Raw genomic sequence first — 19636 nt, 5'->3', positions numbered from 1 at the left:
CTACTTTGGATATTTGTGATTTCTTTTTAGTTTGCGGATGTGAATACAAACGGAATGAATACATCAGATTGATTGCTAAAATAATTATCGTCTGATCTTCTTGAAATAGTCTGGGCACTAGAGTTAGACTGTGCATGAAGACACTGCAGGGACGTGCTGTTTGAAACCACGAAGACAGAGAGAGCAGAGGGGCCTAGAAGTACATGACTAAAATGGATTCAGAGCTAATCTTTGATGGCCGACCACACAGAGGCTAAAAAATGGTGCTCATGTCTCCTGGGTTTGTGCTTTACAATCAGCACACTTACCGTAAACAACCTGTGAAGAAAAACAGCCATTATCCATCCACTCAAGGTGGATTAGTTTGTGCTGCAACATCACATGTTGGTGGATGTTGTCACTCCTTGAAGGTGTCATGTCTGTATCAAACATGCTCCAAGTCTGCAATGCCATAACGATTGTGTCCCTTTGATTCTGAGATGCTGCTGCTGGGAGTTTGACCTTTCACGTGTACGGACTGTCAATGACGAAGGTTTTGCTTTGTGAACTAAAAAGCTGTTCATGCCCTTAGCAATGTGATGCTAACTTTCCTTTCATATTGATTTTTCTCTCTGTAGTGTCTGAGTCCAAAGTCACCGCAGACATCAGTAATGTGTGCTTGTGTTCTTGACTACAAGTGTAGTGAGAGTGGAAATATGGCACCTCCATCACATCAAACTGGAGCTTAAGAAATGCATTTAATTGGTGCTTTGCAATGTCAAACTTTACATCCATTAGACGCTGGTTTGAACCGTCACACAGTACAAATGAAACATGTCTAGTTCTACTGCTTCACACCAGAATACACACATTCACTCAGGGTGGGGTCTCTCTGCCTTGTTGATCTGTTGGCCTTGTTCGTCCTCACTGCAGCATAATGGAGGTTGTCTTCATCTTGGTCGCCCTGGAAATAAAATATCAAAGAGTTAATTCTTACATTAGTATGTCTCCTGGCTCATATAGACAAGTCCTGACATCTGAGCAGTCCTGTTACAGTAACTTCCTTTGTGGAGTGAAAGATGCAAATTTGTCTGAGGTGCCAACTCTCTCCTGCTGTGGTTTTGCATTTCAAGCAGTGGACAAAATAATGGAAACGCCTCCCAAAATAGTCCAATTCAGTACAAGAACAGCACCAAGTACAGTTTGTCCGAAGACCATCGGCCACCGCTTCATACAGCAATCTGCAGGTGTCCTCACAAGGGTATGTAGTAGTTTTTGTCATGTATTAAACTGCATATTGTACAGGTGTTACTATTTGCTGTTTTGTGTTCGTCCTCCTGCTCTGTTTTCTCACTGTTAATCGAGTGACAATCACAGAAGCTCAACACTATAAAAATACTCACCCCTGCATGTGGCACTGAGGGTCTTGCTTGTGACTCTGAATGAGACAAATGAACAACAAAAGCCTTTTTCACTTGTGGTGAGAATCTTTTTTGCTAGATTTTTGGACGAAAAGTAATGAAACAGCTCTGCTGATTGAAGGATTTATCTATCTAAGGACCGGAGGACAAGCCAGTGTTATAACATGAAAGAGTCAATGAAGACCAGCAAGTCATACATCAGTGCAATTATGACGACTCGTGGATTTTCTGACAGTTGTCTTAATTTGGTCGACTTAATGAATTATATCAGTGCATTTAGTTCTTTGCTTCAGTACTTCAGTTACTTGTTTACCCCAATATACAAATACAGATTTAAAGAATGACAGTTTAGCCTACCTGTGCATTTGCAGCTGTTTGTCTTGTACATTGTGTATGCTTTGTAAGCCATTAAAACACTCAAGATGGAAGTGAAAGCTAAAGCTCCACTCAAGAGATACACAAGAGAGTCCACCTCATCTGCAGATAAACATTAGAAGACATTACAGAGCTCACACATTTTCCTATCACTATTCAACAAATGAGACAATCTTTGCTAGAAAGTTACTTACCTTCAACGTCCAGCTTGGTCCCATTTCCAAACACTACGTAACCACATGAGGCCACAGCACAGTAGTAGGTTCCAGCATGAGAAAGACTCACGCTCTCCATTGGCAGGTTGTACACACAGGTGTGTGTTTGTGCTTCAGGTTTCCTCTCACACTGATCCTCTCTGCCTCCGTGGGTGTAAATGAGTCCTGGATGAGATTCCTCAGAGTGTCTGAACCAGTAAACCCTGTGTTCTCCATCACAGGTCCCAGTGTGTACTGTACAGTTCAGAGTCTCAGAGCCTCCTGGCTGGATGGTCTCAGATGCTGACTGATGGACCAAAGCAGGGATGTTCAAACCTGAACCCTTTACACTGAGTACAGTGCCCCCTGCAAATTCAACCATGATTGATAAGCCACTGATGCAGTAGTAAGTAGCTGAGTCTGAAATTCGTGCATCTGAGATCTTCAAATGATTTTTACCAATGGCAGTCTCCAGTCCAAAACGTGGATCATTCCTGTATTCACCTTTTAAAGTGCCATTTTTGTCATGCTTATAGAATCGAGACACGAGGTGTAGTTCCTGCCCCAGCGTTTGTTTATACCAGTAAAGCGTCATTGTTAAACTGTTTTGAAAGAAACATTCCAAAGTCACGTCTTCACCAACACTAACTGATATGAAGCGTAAAGATGATGATGTTTGTTCAGCAGTCACATGAGCTGAGGAGAAAATAGAGCAAGTGAGTGCACAATTCACTTCATACCATGAGTGGGGAAACACACAAGGTGCTGCAGAATATATAAGAAACATCAGAGGCAATATTTTTCAGTAAAAAACGCACTTAGAAAAGATGCAGCTTACCCATTTTCCCCAAGAGCACACATGTTACATACAAAGCAAACGCTGGAGGTGTCATTTTGTTGAAATTACTGTGGTTATTGGAGAGAATCGCGACATGTTCTCCACTTTTCAGAGACTGATCTGTGTTTGATCGGCCAATCACAAAAGACTCACATGATCACATGGTCAGTGCCCCCCCCCCACAGTGCGTTTTTTTTTTTTCTTTTATCTTTGAGAGAGTTTGCAAGGAAATAAAAGCAGAATTTGGAATGATTTGTTCTCAAAAGGGTCACTTAATCATGATTTATACAGGAAACTGTGCACAGAATTCATGTGTTATATCTAGTGTGCACATGAGGCCGGTATGTTTAAGAGTTCATGTGGTAGAATTTTCTGCGATGAATATGAGAAAACTACACATTCGCCTGCTGTATGAATAAGTCAAGGGGCCTTGTAGTAACCTTTAGCAGTCTTAAATGCACAAAGCTAGGTGTGTCAGTGTCAGTGTGTCACCCCTGGTTGTGGCTAGAATGTGCTGTGAGGAGGAGGGACAAGACTCAGACCATAAACACCCCCCTTCACATGACTGTTTGATCAGTTGGCACTGCCTCATATGAAATTATTTAATCACTTGTTGCTAACATGTGTTATATGTGTCTTCTAAGGTCAGTGAGAAACAACAGGTCTGATGTACCGGAACCATCAAAAACACATTTTAGCTGAATTGGAAAGTTTGATCTAAAGGTTACATAAAATGCAACACTGACCTCTGAATTCCTGATGGTGGCGTGTTTATAATATCTTTTACCCTAATATCCTCCACAAAGACGATTTGCCTCGACAAAATTATGTGAAAAATATGGGACTGAAAGCTGTGCCAGGTAGACATTTTACTGGAGTCTCCTTGATAATGCTTTTTATTCATTGACCGTTCATGATAGTAACGGTAAATAGGAAAAACCTCATAAAATATCTTGATGTATCATGATGTTGTTTGGCAGCCCTTGGTCGTAGAATCTGATGTCTGTTGTTGTAAAGTAAGATTTGGTTCTTTAGTCTTGTAATACCAGTAGATGAATGTTTTTTTGTCGTCTGTTCGGTGCACTGCATCAATCAGAATATCCTCCTGTGGGGTCTGAGTACAAGTTGTGGACATACCATTGTGATTATGTTTCCTAAAAAGCATAGCTTCACATCTCTTTGTACATATGTGCTTTAAAGAACTGAAATAGTGAAACGGATATAGTCATGGATGACAAACAAACATTTTGATTGCCTGAATTGAAAGGCATGTTGTGTGCACGATACTCGTCTCGCTGAGGTGTGCAAGTGGCTGTGGTTTGGAGGCTGCGGGCCGGCCTTCCTGTGTTCGAGCTCTGCTGGGACTTGTGTTTCCACTTATGGAAACTTCTACCGTATAGTTCACACCACCTTCACCGCAGCAGTGAAGGTAAACGGTCGGCTTTAGATTGAAAGGTGCGACCTGTGCTTATGTTTCTGGCAAAAGCCGATATTTATACACCATAGGGGATTTTCATGAGTCTGCCTCGTCTATAACTGTGTCCAGTGTCACAAAGTATGTGCGGCAATGCTGATCCATGTAACTCTCAGAGGATATTTTACATAAAATACACACAAATACAAACACATTACGCAAGAAGTACTTTATTTCTTTCAACATTATTTCATATTGTATATTTAGTCACGAGAGGTGTTTTCTTGTGGAGTGATTGACAGGACAGGGAGATCATTTGTTTAGGTGGTTGACTGTAAAGGCAAAAGCTATCGTTTTCTAGTCTTTACTGAGGAGTACACACAAACACTCCTAACGCTCTCCTGTTGGTTCAGTCGTTCGCTGGTTCTGTTCAGACCCAGAGCAGCATAATGGAGGTCTGCATCTTCGTTCTGGTAATGACAAAGTGACAAAGCCATCGTTATGTGAGAAAAGTATAGAAAATATGAAAGTCATTAAGATCCTATGATATGATTCTCTAGGTGTACATTTAGCCTTCGTCAGACAGTTGTTACACCTACCGTGGCATCAGAAGCTGCAGAACATGTCGGATGAGAAACCGTTCCTGCAAATCAAAAGACATGAATAATCTAGCAGGGCCTATACAGGAATATTTAGATACATTTATCCTGAAAATCTTACCATTGCAGACAGAGCATGAGGTTTGTTTCAACTTGTACATGATGAAAGCAAAGACAATGAGCAGGATGATGGAAACTGCCAACGCCACACTCAGGTAATGCAGCAGGAAGGGGGGGGCTTTGGTAGAATCTTCTAACATGCAGTTTAGAGAAAACACATGATATGGCTTTGGTATGAACATGGTTACTTTAATGACTCTTGTGACTTGTAATGTGTGCAAAATTGACTACTCTCACCCACCTGCAATAACCACTCTCGTTCCATTTCCAAACACTATCTCCCCGCAGGAGGCCAGAGCACAGTAGTACATCCCTGCAGTAGCAGAGCTCACGGACTTTATGGCGAGGTTCAAAGTGCATTTTGTCATATGAGCCTTTTCATCTTGGAGGTGCTTACATTGTCCTGCGCCAAGATACATGACTGCTGGCTGAGCTGCACCATGTCTGAACCAGTAGAGCGTCTGCTCCCCCACACATTTCTCAGCGTATACGGTACAGCTCAAATTCACAGAGTCTCCCGACTGCAGTGGTTTCAACGCTGGCTGATGCACAGCAGCTCGGATGTTGGACGTCGGTGGTCTGACGTGGAGGAAAGCTCCTTGTCCAAATTCAATCGTGTTGAATTCTAAAGTCCCACAGTAATATGTTGCAGAATCTGAGGGGTGAAGGTCTGTGATCATGAGATGGTGGGTGCCATCTTTGCTTTCTGGTAAGATTCGGAACCTGTCTTTATATGCTGGGTAGATGGAAGCTTCTTTGTGGTGCTTCATCCAAGACGATATGATGAGAGGTTTGCCTCCCAAGCTTTGCTGGTACCAAGAAAAGAAAGTTACAGCATTGTTCGTAGAAAAGCATTTCAACGTCACATTCTGCCCATCTTCAGCCACTATGAGTCCACTGTCCTGCGTTATCCCTGAGGTGGTGTTAGCAGCCGGCACCTGACCTGCATAGAAAAGCATAAAATCATATTATTTACACCTTTAAAGCCTCATCCTTCTCACTCAAAATAATATTAATGCACATAGAAACAGTGAAAAAGTGTAAAATACTCACAGATGTCGCTAAGAAGTACAAGTACAATGCAAAGTAACAACATCACTGAAGCTCTGCAGTCTGAATCCTGTGTATTGACGGACGCACCACACTCTAAAGAGACGAAGGCTGCTTGTGATTGGCTAAGCTGACTGGTTTTGGCTAGTGAAGAGGTTTTTTTTTTTTCTTGTGCAATAGAGAAGTCAATGGAGGTGTAATTGAGTTGATTGAGTTGTTACTGTGGGCAGTGGGTGTGACAGCAGGCTTATATGTCATGGAAATGTTAAGGAAATTCTCTTATGTCCATATATGAATGAGGGCGTTGAGGTTGGTGCCTGTCAGTGGTTGTTTTCCACAACATGGACAGTGCTTAGAGGGGATTTTTTCACTTTGGAAAAACATGCTGTTTTCTTCAGCCATGCTGTTTGTGAGATTTAGATGTGCTTTGTGATTATTTATAAGATGCAAGTGTAAGAAAGTGTGTTTTCAGGGTTGTGCGTGTTTAAATGGGAGAGATGCAGAAAGAAAAACAGAAATAAAGTCAAGTGATTTCACCCAACTAACTTCTAAAGTTAATGTTCGTCACTTGCAGGTCTTTCCTGGTCAGTGTGACTTTGTAGGCCCCATCCTGCCACTAATACCCCTCAGGTCACAACTAGCATTTGTTCCAAAACTTCTCCTGAGTGAGACAACACTCATGTACACATCATCGAAGGCAGAGAGCACATATGAAGGCTGCCATCGATGGTGCATACAGCCATTTGTTTTGTTCTTCTACTGGTGCTTCTAATTGTGAATTGCATTTAATTCCATGTCGCATTTCTGCTCTTGCTGTTCGATTCTTCTTTATGTCTTCATGAGGTGTTACGTTGTAAGATATGATTTGCCCCCAATGTCTAAAAGATGTCTGTTGACTGGAGCATGTGATCGTGCTACAAAGCCTTTGATTGCTGATACAGAACGTTTGCCTCCAGGTGCTGGGCTAGCTAGCCCTAGCTGTGCCTTTTTTAGATGTGCTTTTGACAAATCACCAGCTCACAGCAATGAGTAGCACTTTATTCCTGCTGCAGTGACTGACCAGTTTTGATTTCTGTTGTAACTTATATTTTGCTGGTCACACAACAGTCACTTAAAAGTGATAAATTAAAAAAAAGCTGTAGCTGGCTAGAGAGGGTTTAAGATTTGCTTTACATAAAGGACTCAAGATTTCTTGGGTTGGAACATGTGATTAAAGGTTTTGATTGTCTTTGTCTAATTCAGGTGGTCAGGTGGTCTTGTTATTGTCGAGCATTTGCATCTGCCTTGCTTTTAATAGCCTAAATGTCTAATTCCTCCAGCCTCTCCACTGCAGCTTTAACAGCACTGCCAAGTCATGCAGGAGACCTTTATCGAGCTGCAGCAGGCTGCTGCATGCAAAAGTTTGATGTTTGTGGTCTGTATGCACATGCTCGAACAACACTGCGGTAAAAGCTCTTCAGTTGTTGACTCACACACTACTGACCAACACTCTTCTCACTCAAACTCTGACTTCCTGAGTCGTGCAAACTGCCGCTGGGACGGCCTAATGTTCACTGTCTTGCAAGCAAGCTTGAAAAAGAAAATTCTTCTTTTAAGAGAATGGGAGTCTGACCAAAAACAATAAAAAGAGGAAAAAGCTCTGTATGTTCAAGGGCTTGACTTGAATGAGTGCAAACAATAATGTGGAAACCCTTTGCTGAGAAGATTTTTTTTTATTGTGGTTTTGGCAAGTTGAGCAAGTGGCAGCTTGTCGAACTTCAGTTTCATTTCAGTGTTGTGTAGGTAGTGTTTTTGTGCTGGACGTGGACCCTTTTTGCTCCGGTCATCTGCTGCAAACCCTAAGTGTTTCCAAACAAACTAGACACATTTGCTTTTGTTTGATCACTGTTTTACTGAAACAGAGGGAACAGATGCTGTATTGACCAGATGAGGATCCAAGTAGAATTGATTAGAATGTTGTTTTTTTTTTGTGGCATGGAGCGAGCGTGCAGGTGTTACTGATGACTGATGCTGTCTGCTGCTGGTCATGCACATACGTGATGTGATTATAACTACTTCAACACGTTTTACTATATAAGTAAGTGTGAGGTCTGTCACTTTTTACCATCTTGGAGGACAAGGAAGCTGCAGAGCATCTGTCCACAGCAGTGTGTATGAAAAGCTGTCATTTGGAGCTGATTTTGTGAAATAAGGGATCTTATGAACTTGAGCTTCAGCTGGCTGAGTTTAATTGAGCAATCTACAACATTTAGAAAAATAAAATAAAATAAATATCACATTTTTTTAATTACTTGACCGTTCCATGTCAAAACCACATATGATTTTATACTCCTATAGCAGCCTATTTAGGTGGATTTTTTAAATCCAGAAAAGATAGGGAAACCTTTTAAAACCTGTCGGAGGTTTAGATCCCATGCCGTCTCCAGGCTTTTTCAGACTTTGTGTTACGCCAGTGGAGCCAGACAGAACTAGCTGCTGCTGTGGTTTACAACATGAGAAAATATCTTTAATTTAATCACGCTCCCACAACATCCTACTCTTCATACTTTCTTTTAGAAAAACAACATATTGGTTTTGTAGCAAAGTGTGGACACAGTGGAGGTGAGTATTTTGCACGGTATTCTTGGTTTCCTGTAGTCGTGTAGTTGGTGATAGCTGGTCGGAAACACCGCCTCGGGCAGCTGATGCATCTTGTGCCAGTAATGTAGTTTCTTTTTTACTTATAAAGTAAACCAGATCAGTTGGTTGGTTGGTACGTCCTCTTAAACACAAAGAGAGTGGCTTGTGTTTGCGTCAGGAGCATGTAACGGTTCAACTTTATATATATATTTATGCGAATGAGACGTGAGAGAGCAGAGGCGTTTTGTGTCTACTGTGAAGCGACTGGAACAAACAAAGACCAAAACCACAAAGACATCCCGTTGGGCGGGAGTGTAGGGGGTGAGAGAGGGGGAGATGACGAAACCACCTGGGTTAAAGTCGATGTGAGTGAAGTTGACCAGAGCAGGAACTCAGAAGTGAGAAGTTTTTTTTTTTGTTTTTTTTCCTTTGCAGTTGATTTGCTGCAGGAGTGAGAACACATCACAGTGATCTGATGAAGCCTTTACTAGAAAGTTCTCAACTTGATGTTTTTGTTTTCTGAGGATCGCTGGGATGTAGGATAGAAGCAACAGTGACAGTGAAAATGTTGGATTTTGTCAGATTTGATTATAATACGTGATTAAGATGATTGAAGGCTGACCTCATTGTGTTTTGGCTCATGTAATTCTATAATAAAAAGACAAAATGTGTAATTTGACCTGAAAACTGTAACTGAGCATTGCTTTTGTCATCACTACATGAACTGTAATGTATGAAATACATACGTTTCCAAGCTTGGCTGCCTGGTGGTCGCGGCTAAGTGTCGGCGTCACCATGGAGCCCTCATGTGATGTCTATTGTAGGTGGACTGCTGCCCCCTGTTGAACAGGAGCTGAACTGCACACAACAAACTGAATAGGAGCAACCTGATAAAGGGGCAGTCCACCAAGTTTAAACGTGAAGTTCAGGTTACTTGTCATGGTGAGACCTACACAGCCTGTGGAAACGGTTGTATAATGTCTGCTGTGACTCTGCAGCGTCCCAGAGTCTGAAAAAATAATGCTGATGGTATGGTTGCATTATGGGAAATATAGGATCCAGTGTTTTTACAGCTTAACACACTCAAGGGACTAAAAGTTACAGGATTTCAGCCTCTGTTGTTTCATTTCTTTTGTTATCTGCCCCTGACTTTATGAAAGAGCTATAGTGAATCGTCGCAATACCCCTTTAGCCATGGCCAGAGATGTAGATGAGGGTAAATCAGCCTGAAGTCATAGTAGCTTTTTGTTTGGATAAAGGTTTCCCCTCCTGTTTAGATTATACAATCTTACTCCACAAACAACACAAAGAATAAGCTGGTTAGGAACATATCTATCTAATTATTGGTTGCCGTTTTTTATGATGCTCATCACTTGATCATAAAGCAAACATCATTGATTTTGCTGAGTGAGATGTAAAATACATTTCACTAAGGAATGATGATCTGTGTTCGCCACTAAATCCAGTAAAAAGGGTGTTTAAAAATTAGTTTTGTAGTTTTTTTTTTATCTTAAAAGTATAGTTTTAACATTACAGTTAAGCATATGCAGGATTAAAGATGATCAAATGTGTTAAAAACACAAACGTTATTCTAATAATATCATAAGAATTGAGATTACAGCCATTAGAAAGAGAGCAGCTGTGATGGTTGGAGGTGTAGAAAGTTCAGTTCGGTGAACCAACAAAAATCAATTGAAGTCTGATATTCGCACTTCGGAGTAAATCGTCTCCTTCTCTGTGCTCCTCCGTGTCTTCTTACTTTGCCTCTTTTTGAAGCCCAGAGCTGCGTACTGCATAGCGTCCATTTCCTCGTTATATAGGAAGCAAGAAAGCAAAACGATTAGACGCTAAATGATCTTTATATATCTAAGTTATTACAATAATTAACTAGTGTTGGGAGGATTTTTTGAGCTTACCTGGCTGTCAGCGGTGTATTCTCTGACACTCGATTGGATCAGCCCTATTATAAAAAAATCCATTACCTTCTAGTCATCATTATCATTAAAGGGTCAGTTCACCCAAATTATGAGAAACAGGTAATATTTCGTAGAGAGAAAAAAGTTCCAATGGAAACTGTTCACAGTGATGTCTGTGGATTATTCAACACCAACATAGTTTCTGAAAAATAGAACTTAAATGCATTTTCTAAATGCTGTGAGCACCTCAAATGAAATTCCATTCACCTTAACTGTACGGAGGAAGAGACAGTTGGCTCAAAATCCGAACAGAACTATTTGCACGCTGAGACACCACAGAAAATATGATTTTTAAATTTGAATGAATAACACTTTCCTCTCCTTTTCATCATAAACGCAGGCAGACAAACTTCATCTCTGGTAAATATTTGTGAGTTGTACCTCCAGAATGATGATATTTTCTCCGAGCCGTTTTGCAGTGGATACTGATCAGGATGATGTTCAAGATAACAGACACGAGCAGAGCTGCAGCCACGCACAGCATCAACACAGGGACACCCTGGTTCTCTGAGAAAACATAAAAAGCAAGGTAGACCAAACAGAGGAAAGGAAATGGCTTAAATTTAGTTTTAGTTATTTGCTCACCTCCAACATTCAGCCTTGTTCCTTTCCCGAACAGTATCTGCCCACATGAAGCCACAGCGCAGTAGTACGTCCCAGCATCAGACAGGCTCACATTCCTCTTGGACAGGCTGTAGACGCAGCTCTGTGCAGGAGACTCTGGAGGCTGTGCACGCTGACTGCTGCTGCCCGTGTGGATGTACAAGGTTCCCAAATGAGAGTTTGCTGAATCCTTTCTGAACCAGTAGACGCTGTGATCTGTGTCACTGCTTCCAGCGTGCACCGTGCAGGTCAGATTTACAGATCCTCCGGGCTCCACAGAGGCAGACGCCGGCTGCTGGAGGAAAGACCCTCGACGCTCTGAAAAATTTAAATAGGATTATCAGATGCAAAATCAAATGGAAATAACTGTATAAAAAAAAAGTGTCCAATAACTGAAATAAAAGGCACAATACCCTTTAAAACTAAATAAGTTCCATTATCAAATTCAGTGAAGGCCACATTGGTTTTTCCACAGTAGTACATGGCTGAATCCCAGTCCAGGACATTAGAAATGTTCAGATGGTAGAACCCTTCTCCAGAATGAACCGAAAAGCGTTTGTTGTTTTTAAAATGGTTGTGGAAGCCATTGTGCTTTGGTAAATGTTTGTAGAAATAGGATATTATTCGAGGTTGCTCCCCTGGAACCTGTTTGTACCAAACCAAATGATTGACGTTGGAGGCATAGAAACACGGCAAAGTCACATTCTGTCCCTCGGTAGCGTACAGCAGAGCGCCATCTGGAACACAGAGATAAATGATGGATACAAATATCACTTTAGAGGCTTCAGAAATCTCCTCTCAGGCTCCATGTCAAAGTCGCTCACTAAGATTTATGGCACCTATAAATTATTTGACTTACGGGCTCTAAAAAGAGGAACCAAGAGCAAATAAAACTCCAACATCCTTCACTCTCCGTTGATGATTGCAGTTTGAGTAAAGAGGTCAAAGAAAGATAGCTGCACTGTTAGCGGAAAAATGTCTGTACGTAGCCCAGCTGATGCAGTTTTGTGGGTGTCAACACTTGCACCAAAGGAAGTGAGAAGCTCTGATTTGCCACTTTGGCTTATTCACCACATCTATCTTTTTTTTTTTGCAGTAAATTAGACACATTTCCTGCACTCAAAACAGCAGATGTCTTCATCCAAAGAAACGACTTGGTATCTGTTAACCTTGGGTAAACCAGCAACTTTCTCCACTTTTGTTACACATTCTTTGGTTTAGATGTGTTTTCAGATGTATAAAGTGCATCAGGCTTGCGTGTGCTAAGATTCTGCATCCTTTTCTTCACGCCAATGATGCTTCACATAACTATTGTCAACTTATGCAGGTGTTACACCAACTGGCCTGAGGGGGGCATCATTTTTGCAGAACATGTTTGCTATTGCCTCATACTCAGCAGTCAGTGCCTCATGCTGTGTGTTTTTCTTTTCTCAGGCACCTTTCAGCAGCAAGACTTTTGAATTGAGGACAGAAAAGGTGCATTAAGCAAATGCATAAAAGAAACACAGTATAGGTGTAAAATGGTGTAAAAATATGGATTATGGATTAAACAGGACAATAAAAATAACAGTGCAGTCACAATGTGGTGCAGACAGAAACATCTTCAGCCCTTATGCATAAAAAACGAAATGCTGCTCCTCAGATCCTCATTTTATGAATTTGTCTTCTTTCCTTTCCTCTTTCTCTGAAAACTAGTGGCCTAATAGTGTCTTGTATGTCTACAGTATTGTATGTTTTATATATGTATAATTTTTTTATACAGGTGCATTTCTTGATTTAGGTGCTGTCATGACTCTTTTTGTTGAGTGGGTGGTGTGGGGGTCTTATGTTTATATTTGTGGGCTTTTTCATTTATCAAAACTAATTAAAAAAATAATAAAATAAAAAATCAGACCGTCAAATCAGATGTGCTCAAAACTGAATGCTTCTGCTCTGGGACGGTCAGCAGACTTGCCACAGACCATCTGCAAGTTCTGGGCAATATTTTGTCTTCTAAACCATTCAGTGCTTTATGAACCAACAGTAACATTTCACAATCAATTCTTTGACAAACAGGAAACCACAGTAAATATTTGAAAACTGGACTGATAGCGTCCTCATCCCGGATCTTAGTGAGGGCTCCAACAGAAGCAATACGAATCAGCTGCAGCTGTCTGATGGGCTTTTAACACAAACCCTTTTACGACCTCATTACAGTGATCAAGTCTACTAAAAGTCTACTAATGATGAATACTGTTTTCCAAATCCTGCCGAGACATAGTTAGTCATGGTGTTCTTTATATATTCTTAAGATCATAGTAAGCTGATTTTGTAATTGTCCTAATGTGAATGTTAGATTTTATCTGTGACTTCATGAATGCACCAATATTTCTGGTTTGGTTTGTAGTCTTTAACATTAGCGACTGACAAGAGCGTTACAGTAATATTGTTAAATGTATCTGTGGCAGGGCAGCATGGTGGTGTGGTGGTTAGCACTGTTGCCTCACAGCAAGAAGGTGACTCTAAATTGCCCATAGGTGTGAGTGTGAGTAGTAGTCTGTCTCTATGTTTTGACCCTGTGATTGGCTGGTGACCAGTCTACGGTGTACCCCATCTCTCACCCGAAGTCATATTGTGACATATTGACATCAATAACTAACAATGATTCCATATCTAATCTTTCTAATCTTACTCTGCAGACTGGTGAACTGCATGTTTTCTGAGTGGTTTGTGTCATCATATTACCAGTACTAGTAGGCAGAAAGCTTGGTATGTTCGACTTGTGACTGAACTGTGAGAAACCATTACAAAAACAACAGAGGGATGGTATTTTTACGAAGCCCAGACACTCTCATTCTCTCACTCACACGCCCAAACACACACATACAACACACATACAACAGGGTGAGACCAAAAGCAGAAGTAAGTGCTTGTCACGTTATTTTTTTCCTTAATCACCATATGAACATTAGTTAATTTATATCAGACACACAGACAAAGAGACATATCATTAAAATGCACATGGGCAATAATGGGAACAGAAACTGCCAGAAAAGGTTTGAGGAGACAAAATGTGTCAACACCACAGTGGACCAGCAGGTATCAGTGAAAACCTAAAACACAAACCACTCAACTCTGTAGGTTGTTTTCATCACAGACGTATGCATCCTCACACTGGGTGAGGAGACGGACATGGAGCCATATTTCTCAGCATTTGTACAGACAGTGATGTCCTGGACTGCCGTAAATCACCAGTTGGAGTCTTGTCACCACGTGACAGCCTGCCTTGTAACTATGTATGGTAACTTCTGCTTTGCTCCTTTTCTCTTTCCTTGAGATCTTCGGTACACTGGCTGACAGCGGCAAACAAGCTATGATGGCCCAAAACGTTTCCATTAGCAGAGCTGTGCTGCAGCAAAGAGGCAACCAAAAAAAAAAAGAAGACACACCATTTTAGGTCGCCTCTTTACACTTTACTTTTAATCTTACTTTTCTCTCCACTTTTCTTTCTCATCTGCTCTCTCCCTTAAAAACCAAGCCGTTCCACTTAACGCTCTCCCTAGAGGCCTGGAGGACTTTGGTTGCATTGCGGGTTTTTCTGGTGCTGTTTTTGGCTTTCTGCTGGTCCTTCCTTTCATGGAGCATGTTTCCGTGTTTGTATGTTATTGTTGCTGCACTTTGGCATTGGAATTTCACAAATTTCAGTTTTCTTTTTTTCAACTCTAATACAGTTATTTCTGAATTTAGTATAAACCCTTGGAAATAGCCAGATTAACATTGATTAAACATAGATGAAAGTTCTTGAGAGGAAAAAGTGTCTCTAACTTCACTTTGCTCATTCCAGCAGTGAGGTGTGTCCCTTCCCTATTCACAGATGGTATGAGGAACTTTGAGAGCTAGTATCTGTGATCTGGTGTCATGGTTGTTCACTTTCAGCTCATGTAGAGTTGTTGGAAATCTCAGCTACTTGGATAGGAAGGCCTTTCAGATGAAGACAGAACTATGCTGATGCCTTGTAGATGTCAGCGATGACCAACCTTTCCACGCAACTGGTGAGTCCGATAACTGAGTAATAAGGTGTCTAGCTTTGGTAGATAGCATCTAGTGGTTTCAGGGTGAAGGCAGCATAGGCAACATAATCCCGCGTAGATAGTTTGGCTATATAAACAAGCTCTGTTCTGGTATATGAATCCAATTTGATAGGCGTTTAAAGTGAGTTTCACCCAATTCCAAAGTATCTATAACGTTGTACTGTACCATATACCACAGGCAAAGACATCAGTTTTTCATGCACTTGTCAATTTTGAGATTTAGGGCTGTTTGGCCTCTATAACATGTGTAATTTCTTTTATTGCACATTTTGCTGTTTTAGTACACGTTGTTTATTAGCATCTGTCAATAGTCAAATCCTTAAAAGCTCTCATACTTAGGGCTCAAACTGTCCACATATTTACATACAGTTTTTATTCCAAAGGTTGTTACAGAGGGTTTGTTCATATATCATTCAGCCTGATTTACATATATATATATATATCATATCTAACAAGATAATACCTCATTTGCATATTTAAACATGCAATTTCTAAGCTTTTTTTTTTTTTTTTTTTACCCTATTCATCTTTAGTGTCTTGCCTTATGAGGCTCAGAGTAGGTCAGGTTACATTTCATGTAAGTCAATGAGATCTAATCTATTCTCAGGAGGTACATTATGTGTTCACAGTGGTTCATAAAATAACCCTGATGAATAAAATAATAATGATAATAATAAAGTAAATATAAAGGATAAAAACAGAGCAAAGGAAATAATAGAAAAAAACAATGCAATAAATTGTTGAAAGAAAGCTGTGTTTAGTACAAGGCCCTCAGCTGGAATTGATAAATGTGCTTTTGTGTGTATTAACACAAGTTTACATTTGAATATATTCCAGTGTTGCTCTTTCTTTGTTGACTGCCATGAGTGACTTGTGAAAGTGAAAATGATGTTTGTTAGTTCTGGCCGGACTTCAGTACCTACCACATAGTAATAGTTAACTTCCTTAGGACTGGAGATAACGCTCTGATTTACAGTATCTCTGGGAGAATTACATTCATCACATTGTTGTGGCACATCAAGAAAAAATTATATGCTTGTCCAAAATAAGTGATGTAATGCAACATTTCATTTTTGAATGAGCTGTAATATTTGAAAGACCGTTTGTTAACCAAATTGTCACACTTTCAAAAATTTCCAAAATTGAATACTGGAATGTAATATGGTGACCTGGGGGGTAACATTTGCACCTCACACAGTGTATTTTCTACCACAGTTGATTCCTTCATCTTTAACTTCAAGAGTAATTGCTCTATGAAATACAACTCATTTGCTCGTTCATGGTTTCTGAGAAGAAACCAACAGACCAAACAGAATTTATTCATGTCAACAGCTCCCCACAGGCCTTGTCACATTAGGCTGGTTTCATAGGTATTGTACATGAACTGCTGAGAAGACTTTGAGTTCCTTTTGAGGTTTGTGACTTCCTATTACTACACTTATTACGCCCATGAGGCTAGTGCTGAGTACTGTATCAAACAGTTCTGTAACAGTAGAGGGACCATCAGACCTGCCAGACACAGGAGCGGGTGAGTGACCTTTTTGTTAGAGGCTCTATGTGTTTACTCAAAGGGTTAAGTTAATGTAGAGGCTATTCTTTTCACATGTTTCAGTTTCAGAGTCAGTGTCTTGCAATGAACCAGATAAATCCACCATTGTCGCTAGTGTTTTTTCACCCATTATAATGAATGTGTACTGGAAATTGGTGAAATGTTATGCAAAAGGTAGACTTGGAAAAACTATATTTGTTTGTTCTTGCAAAGTTTGTATCAGCAGCAGAGTGATAACCACAAATGGCTGGACCATGGGTTCATCCAAAAACCTGCTTTAGTGCACGTAACTGTTACAGCTACATCATTCCCAATTCAAGCATTTACGTCTGTGTTTAGCAGGACATTCTCCTCCCCAAAAAACATTGTGGTTCAGCAGTTATGTGAGCCTTTGCATTCATTGCTATGCGTAAAACGTATTAAGATATTTTACAGTGGTGTGTTAAAATGATCAGATCACATTGGCAGGCACTTACACTTCGCAAGTGACCTTGAAAAGAATATGAAGAATTACAGAGAGGATGTGGGAAATGTGAAAGATAAGATCGCAGAGACGAACAGTGGCACCACCAAGGCTGCAAACTGCTTTGAAAGAGACAAAAATTATGTTCTTCAACTCAGGGTTCACAGGTAAATTTCAGTTTTACAATAGAACACTTACACACTTACACACTGCTATACTGCTATTGCTGCTATACTATTTACTTTACTTTACTTTAATGAATACTAAGGTAAAGATAGTACAACAAAATAAAATGAAAGGTGCACAGATCATTTGCATGTCAGCTGCAATGGTGCTTGTGACTCGTGTGAAAATGTAATTCATCTTAATATAGCCTTTGCATAATTAGTTTAACCACAGACTTCAACTCATTTTTGTCATTCAATGAACCACTTGAACTGTATTGAGTTGACACTGAATTATTATAGGCCTAACTAAATATCTGAGTAATCATACACTGTCAGCCACTGAAAAGGAGACTATATAAGTGCGCTTTAGAGTTAAAACCCTGTAATAACCTGTGAGCCGTGACACCAGATATAATGCATCATAACAAACAGTTCAGAAAAAAGATCTGTCCTTTTCATAGTCTTAGTCAACATTATAATTGCTTGTTGTTCTAATATCTGTTGTAGATCTCAGCAGTCTGAGGCAAAAGACTAAGTTCAAGGACAGCAGTTCGGTACGGCATCGAGACGTTTTTCCTCCAAGATGGTGTTCTGTCCTGTCAGCCAGAGGACGAATATCAGCAGTCTGTCAAACCAAACAGCCAGGATGAGTTCTTTGAGTTACTTTACAATTTCCCTCCACGGCTTGTTCTCCTCCATTGGCATCATGGAGAACCTCCTCATCCTCGGAGTCGTGGGCTTCCATGTCCGCCGCTCTATCATCAGCATCTGGATCCTGAACCTTGCAGCCTCTGACCTGCTGGCCACCAGCTCCCTGCCCTTCTTCACCCTCTACATGGCCCGCGGCCACACCTGGACGTTGGGCACGACCTTCTGTCGTATTCATTCCTCCATCTTCTTCCTCAACATGTTTGTCAGTGGTTTCCTGCTGACGGCCATTTCTCTCGACCGCTGCCTGGTGGTGCTAAGACCCGTCTGGGCCCAGAACCACAGGAACGTCCCACTAGTGGGGAAGATATGTGGGGTGATTTGGGCCATGGCTGTGCTCTGCACTATCCCCTTCTACATATTCCGTGACACCATTCCCCAACCTAACGGAAAGATCCAGTGTTACTACAACTATGCTCGACTCCTCCCTAGTGAGCCATTTGACCTTGGATCTTTATGTAAACACCGCAAGGAGGCCTTGGCCTTCATGAAGTTCTTTCTAGCCTTCCTGATCCCTCTACTAATCATCATCCTCAGCTATGGCACTGTGAATGCCAGCTTGGCGCGCAGAGGCTGTCGACGCCCTTTCCGTTTTGTTCGGCTCGTAATGGCTGTGGTGGTGAGCTTTGTACTCTGCTGGGCTCCGTACCACTGTTTCATCATCATGGAGGTGATGGCCCCCAGCGGGCATTCTGTACAGAGATTTGCAGGCAGGGCCCTTCCAATCTCAGCAACCATCGGGTTCCTTAACAGTGTTCTTAACCCCATTCTGTATGTGTTCAGCTGCCCTGACCTGTGTAATAAGATAAGACATTCTCTGGGTGCAGTGATGGAGAGTGTTCTGGTTGAGGATCTGGCAGAGCTGGCGCGGCGCCGCAGCACTGTTCGCAGCTCTATCAGCACCTCCGAGCTTGTGGTGAGACATAAAAATTCTGTTCCATCCTTGAGTCTGAAAACAGAAGAGCATGAGGTGAATAAAAGTCTTGTCAAGTCTGATCAGAACTGAACAAAAAAGCAAAAATGTACCATTGTATTCTCTAATTGTGGCCAGGCTTTTATTTTACATCATCTGCACGGAGAACCACCCTTTATTTGGCCTATTACAGTCAGGTCTCTATATGAGACAGGCCTTTATTTGTAACTTTGTAGTTTTCTAACTATATCTGATCATACCATTGTTAGAAGCTCAGCTCCCCCATTCGGATCTGCTCCAGTTTGAATTTCCTGTTGATGCTGTTTGCTGTTAATGCAAACCTGAAACTTAACCCACCTTTACCTGTTGTCTTTCTAAAGTCAGGATAATATGCACTCCAGAGCATCACTCTCATCAGTACAAGTCATTTCATGCTCATCAATCTGCTGCTGAGAAAATGCAGCTTTCATTCATCACCTGTTGCTTCCAAATTCCCCTGACTTCCATTTTACTGTATTTTCCTGCGCAGATGTTTCAAATTAAAATCTATTCAGTTGACCCATATATCATTGATGGAA

The 19636-nt window shown here is 41.0% G+C and overlaps 4 protein-coding genes across 6 annotated transcripts; 1 reads left to right on the top strand and 3 right to left on the bottom strand.

The window, feature by feature from the left end:
* Positions 1-718: 718 nt before the first annotated feature.
* LOC139222727 (uncharacterized) lies at positions 719-2871 on the bottom strand. Of its 2 annotated transcripts, XM_070854572.1 has the most exons (5): positions 2808-2871; positions 1970-2665; positions 1758-1877; positions 1383-1417; positions 719-943 (listed from the first exon to the last, which is right to left on the bottom strand). In XM_070854572.1, exons 1-5 carry the CDS (start codon positions 2860-2862, stop codon positions 824-826), a joined length of 1026 nt encoding a protein of 341 aa, XP_070710673.1. In that variant the 5' UTR covers positions 2863-2871; the 3' UTR covers positions 719-823. The 2 variants fall into 2 exon arrangements, with proteins under 2 accessions (XP_070710673.1, XP_070710672.1); XM_070854571.1 differs by having other exon boundaries at positions 1970-2867.
* Positions 2872-4463: 1592 nt separating this feature from the next.
* Positions 4464-6036, bottom strand: LOC139222796 (uncharacterized). Of its 2 annotated transcripts, none has more exons than XM_070854664.1 (5): positions 5994-6036; positions 5182-5883; positions 4942-5073; positions 4821-4864; positions 4464-4691 (listed from the first exon to the last, which is right to left on the bottom strand). In XM_070854664.1, exons 1-5 carry the CDS (start codon positions 6034-6036, stop codon positions 4569-4571), a joined length of 1044 nt encoding a protein of 347 aa, XP_070710765.1. In that variant the 3' UTR covers positions 4464-4568. The 2 variants fall into 2 exon arrangements, with proteins under 2 accessions (XP_070710765.1, XP_070710766.1); XM_070854665.1 differs by having other exon boundaries at positions 4942-5070.
* A 4803-nt stretch (positions 6037-10839) lies between these two features.
* Positions 10840-12104, bottom strand: LOC139223265 (uncharacterized). The gene is made up of 5 exons (XM_070855242.1): positions 12048-12104; positions 11602-11925; positions 11171-11506; positions 10967-11092; positions 10840-10850 (listed from the first exon to the last, which is right to left on the bottom strand). Exons 1-5 carry the CDS (start codon positions 12088-12090, stop codon positions 10840-10842), a joined length of 840 nt encoding a protein of 279 aa, XP_070711343.1. The 5' UTR covers positions 12091-12104.
* A 5916-nt stretch (positions 12105-18020) lies between these two features.
* Positions 18021-19151, top strand: LOC139223264 (prostaglandin D2 receptor 2-like). Its single transcript, XM_070855240.1, has one exon. The coding sequence runs from the start codon at positions 18021-18023 to the stop codon at positions 19149-19151; it is 1131 nt and encodes a 376-aa protein (XP_070711341.1).
* Positions 19152-19636: the final 485 nt, after the last annotated feature.

This window comes from Pempheris klunzingeri, chromosome 23, assembly GCF_042242105.1.
Source record: "Pempheris klunzingeri isolate RE-2024b chromosome 23, fPemKlu1.hap1, whole genome shotgun sequence".
Lineage (NCBI taxonomy): Eukaryota > Metazoa > Chordata > Actinopteri > Acropomatiformes > Pempheridae > Pempheris > Pempheris klunzingeri.
The sequence above is the reverse complement of the archived record's forward strand: the minus strand, read 5'-3'. Positions and strand labels throughout refer to the sequence as shown.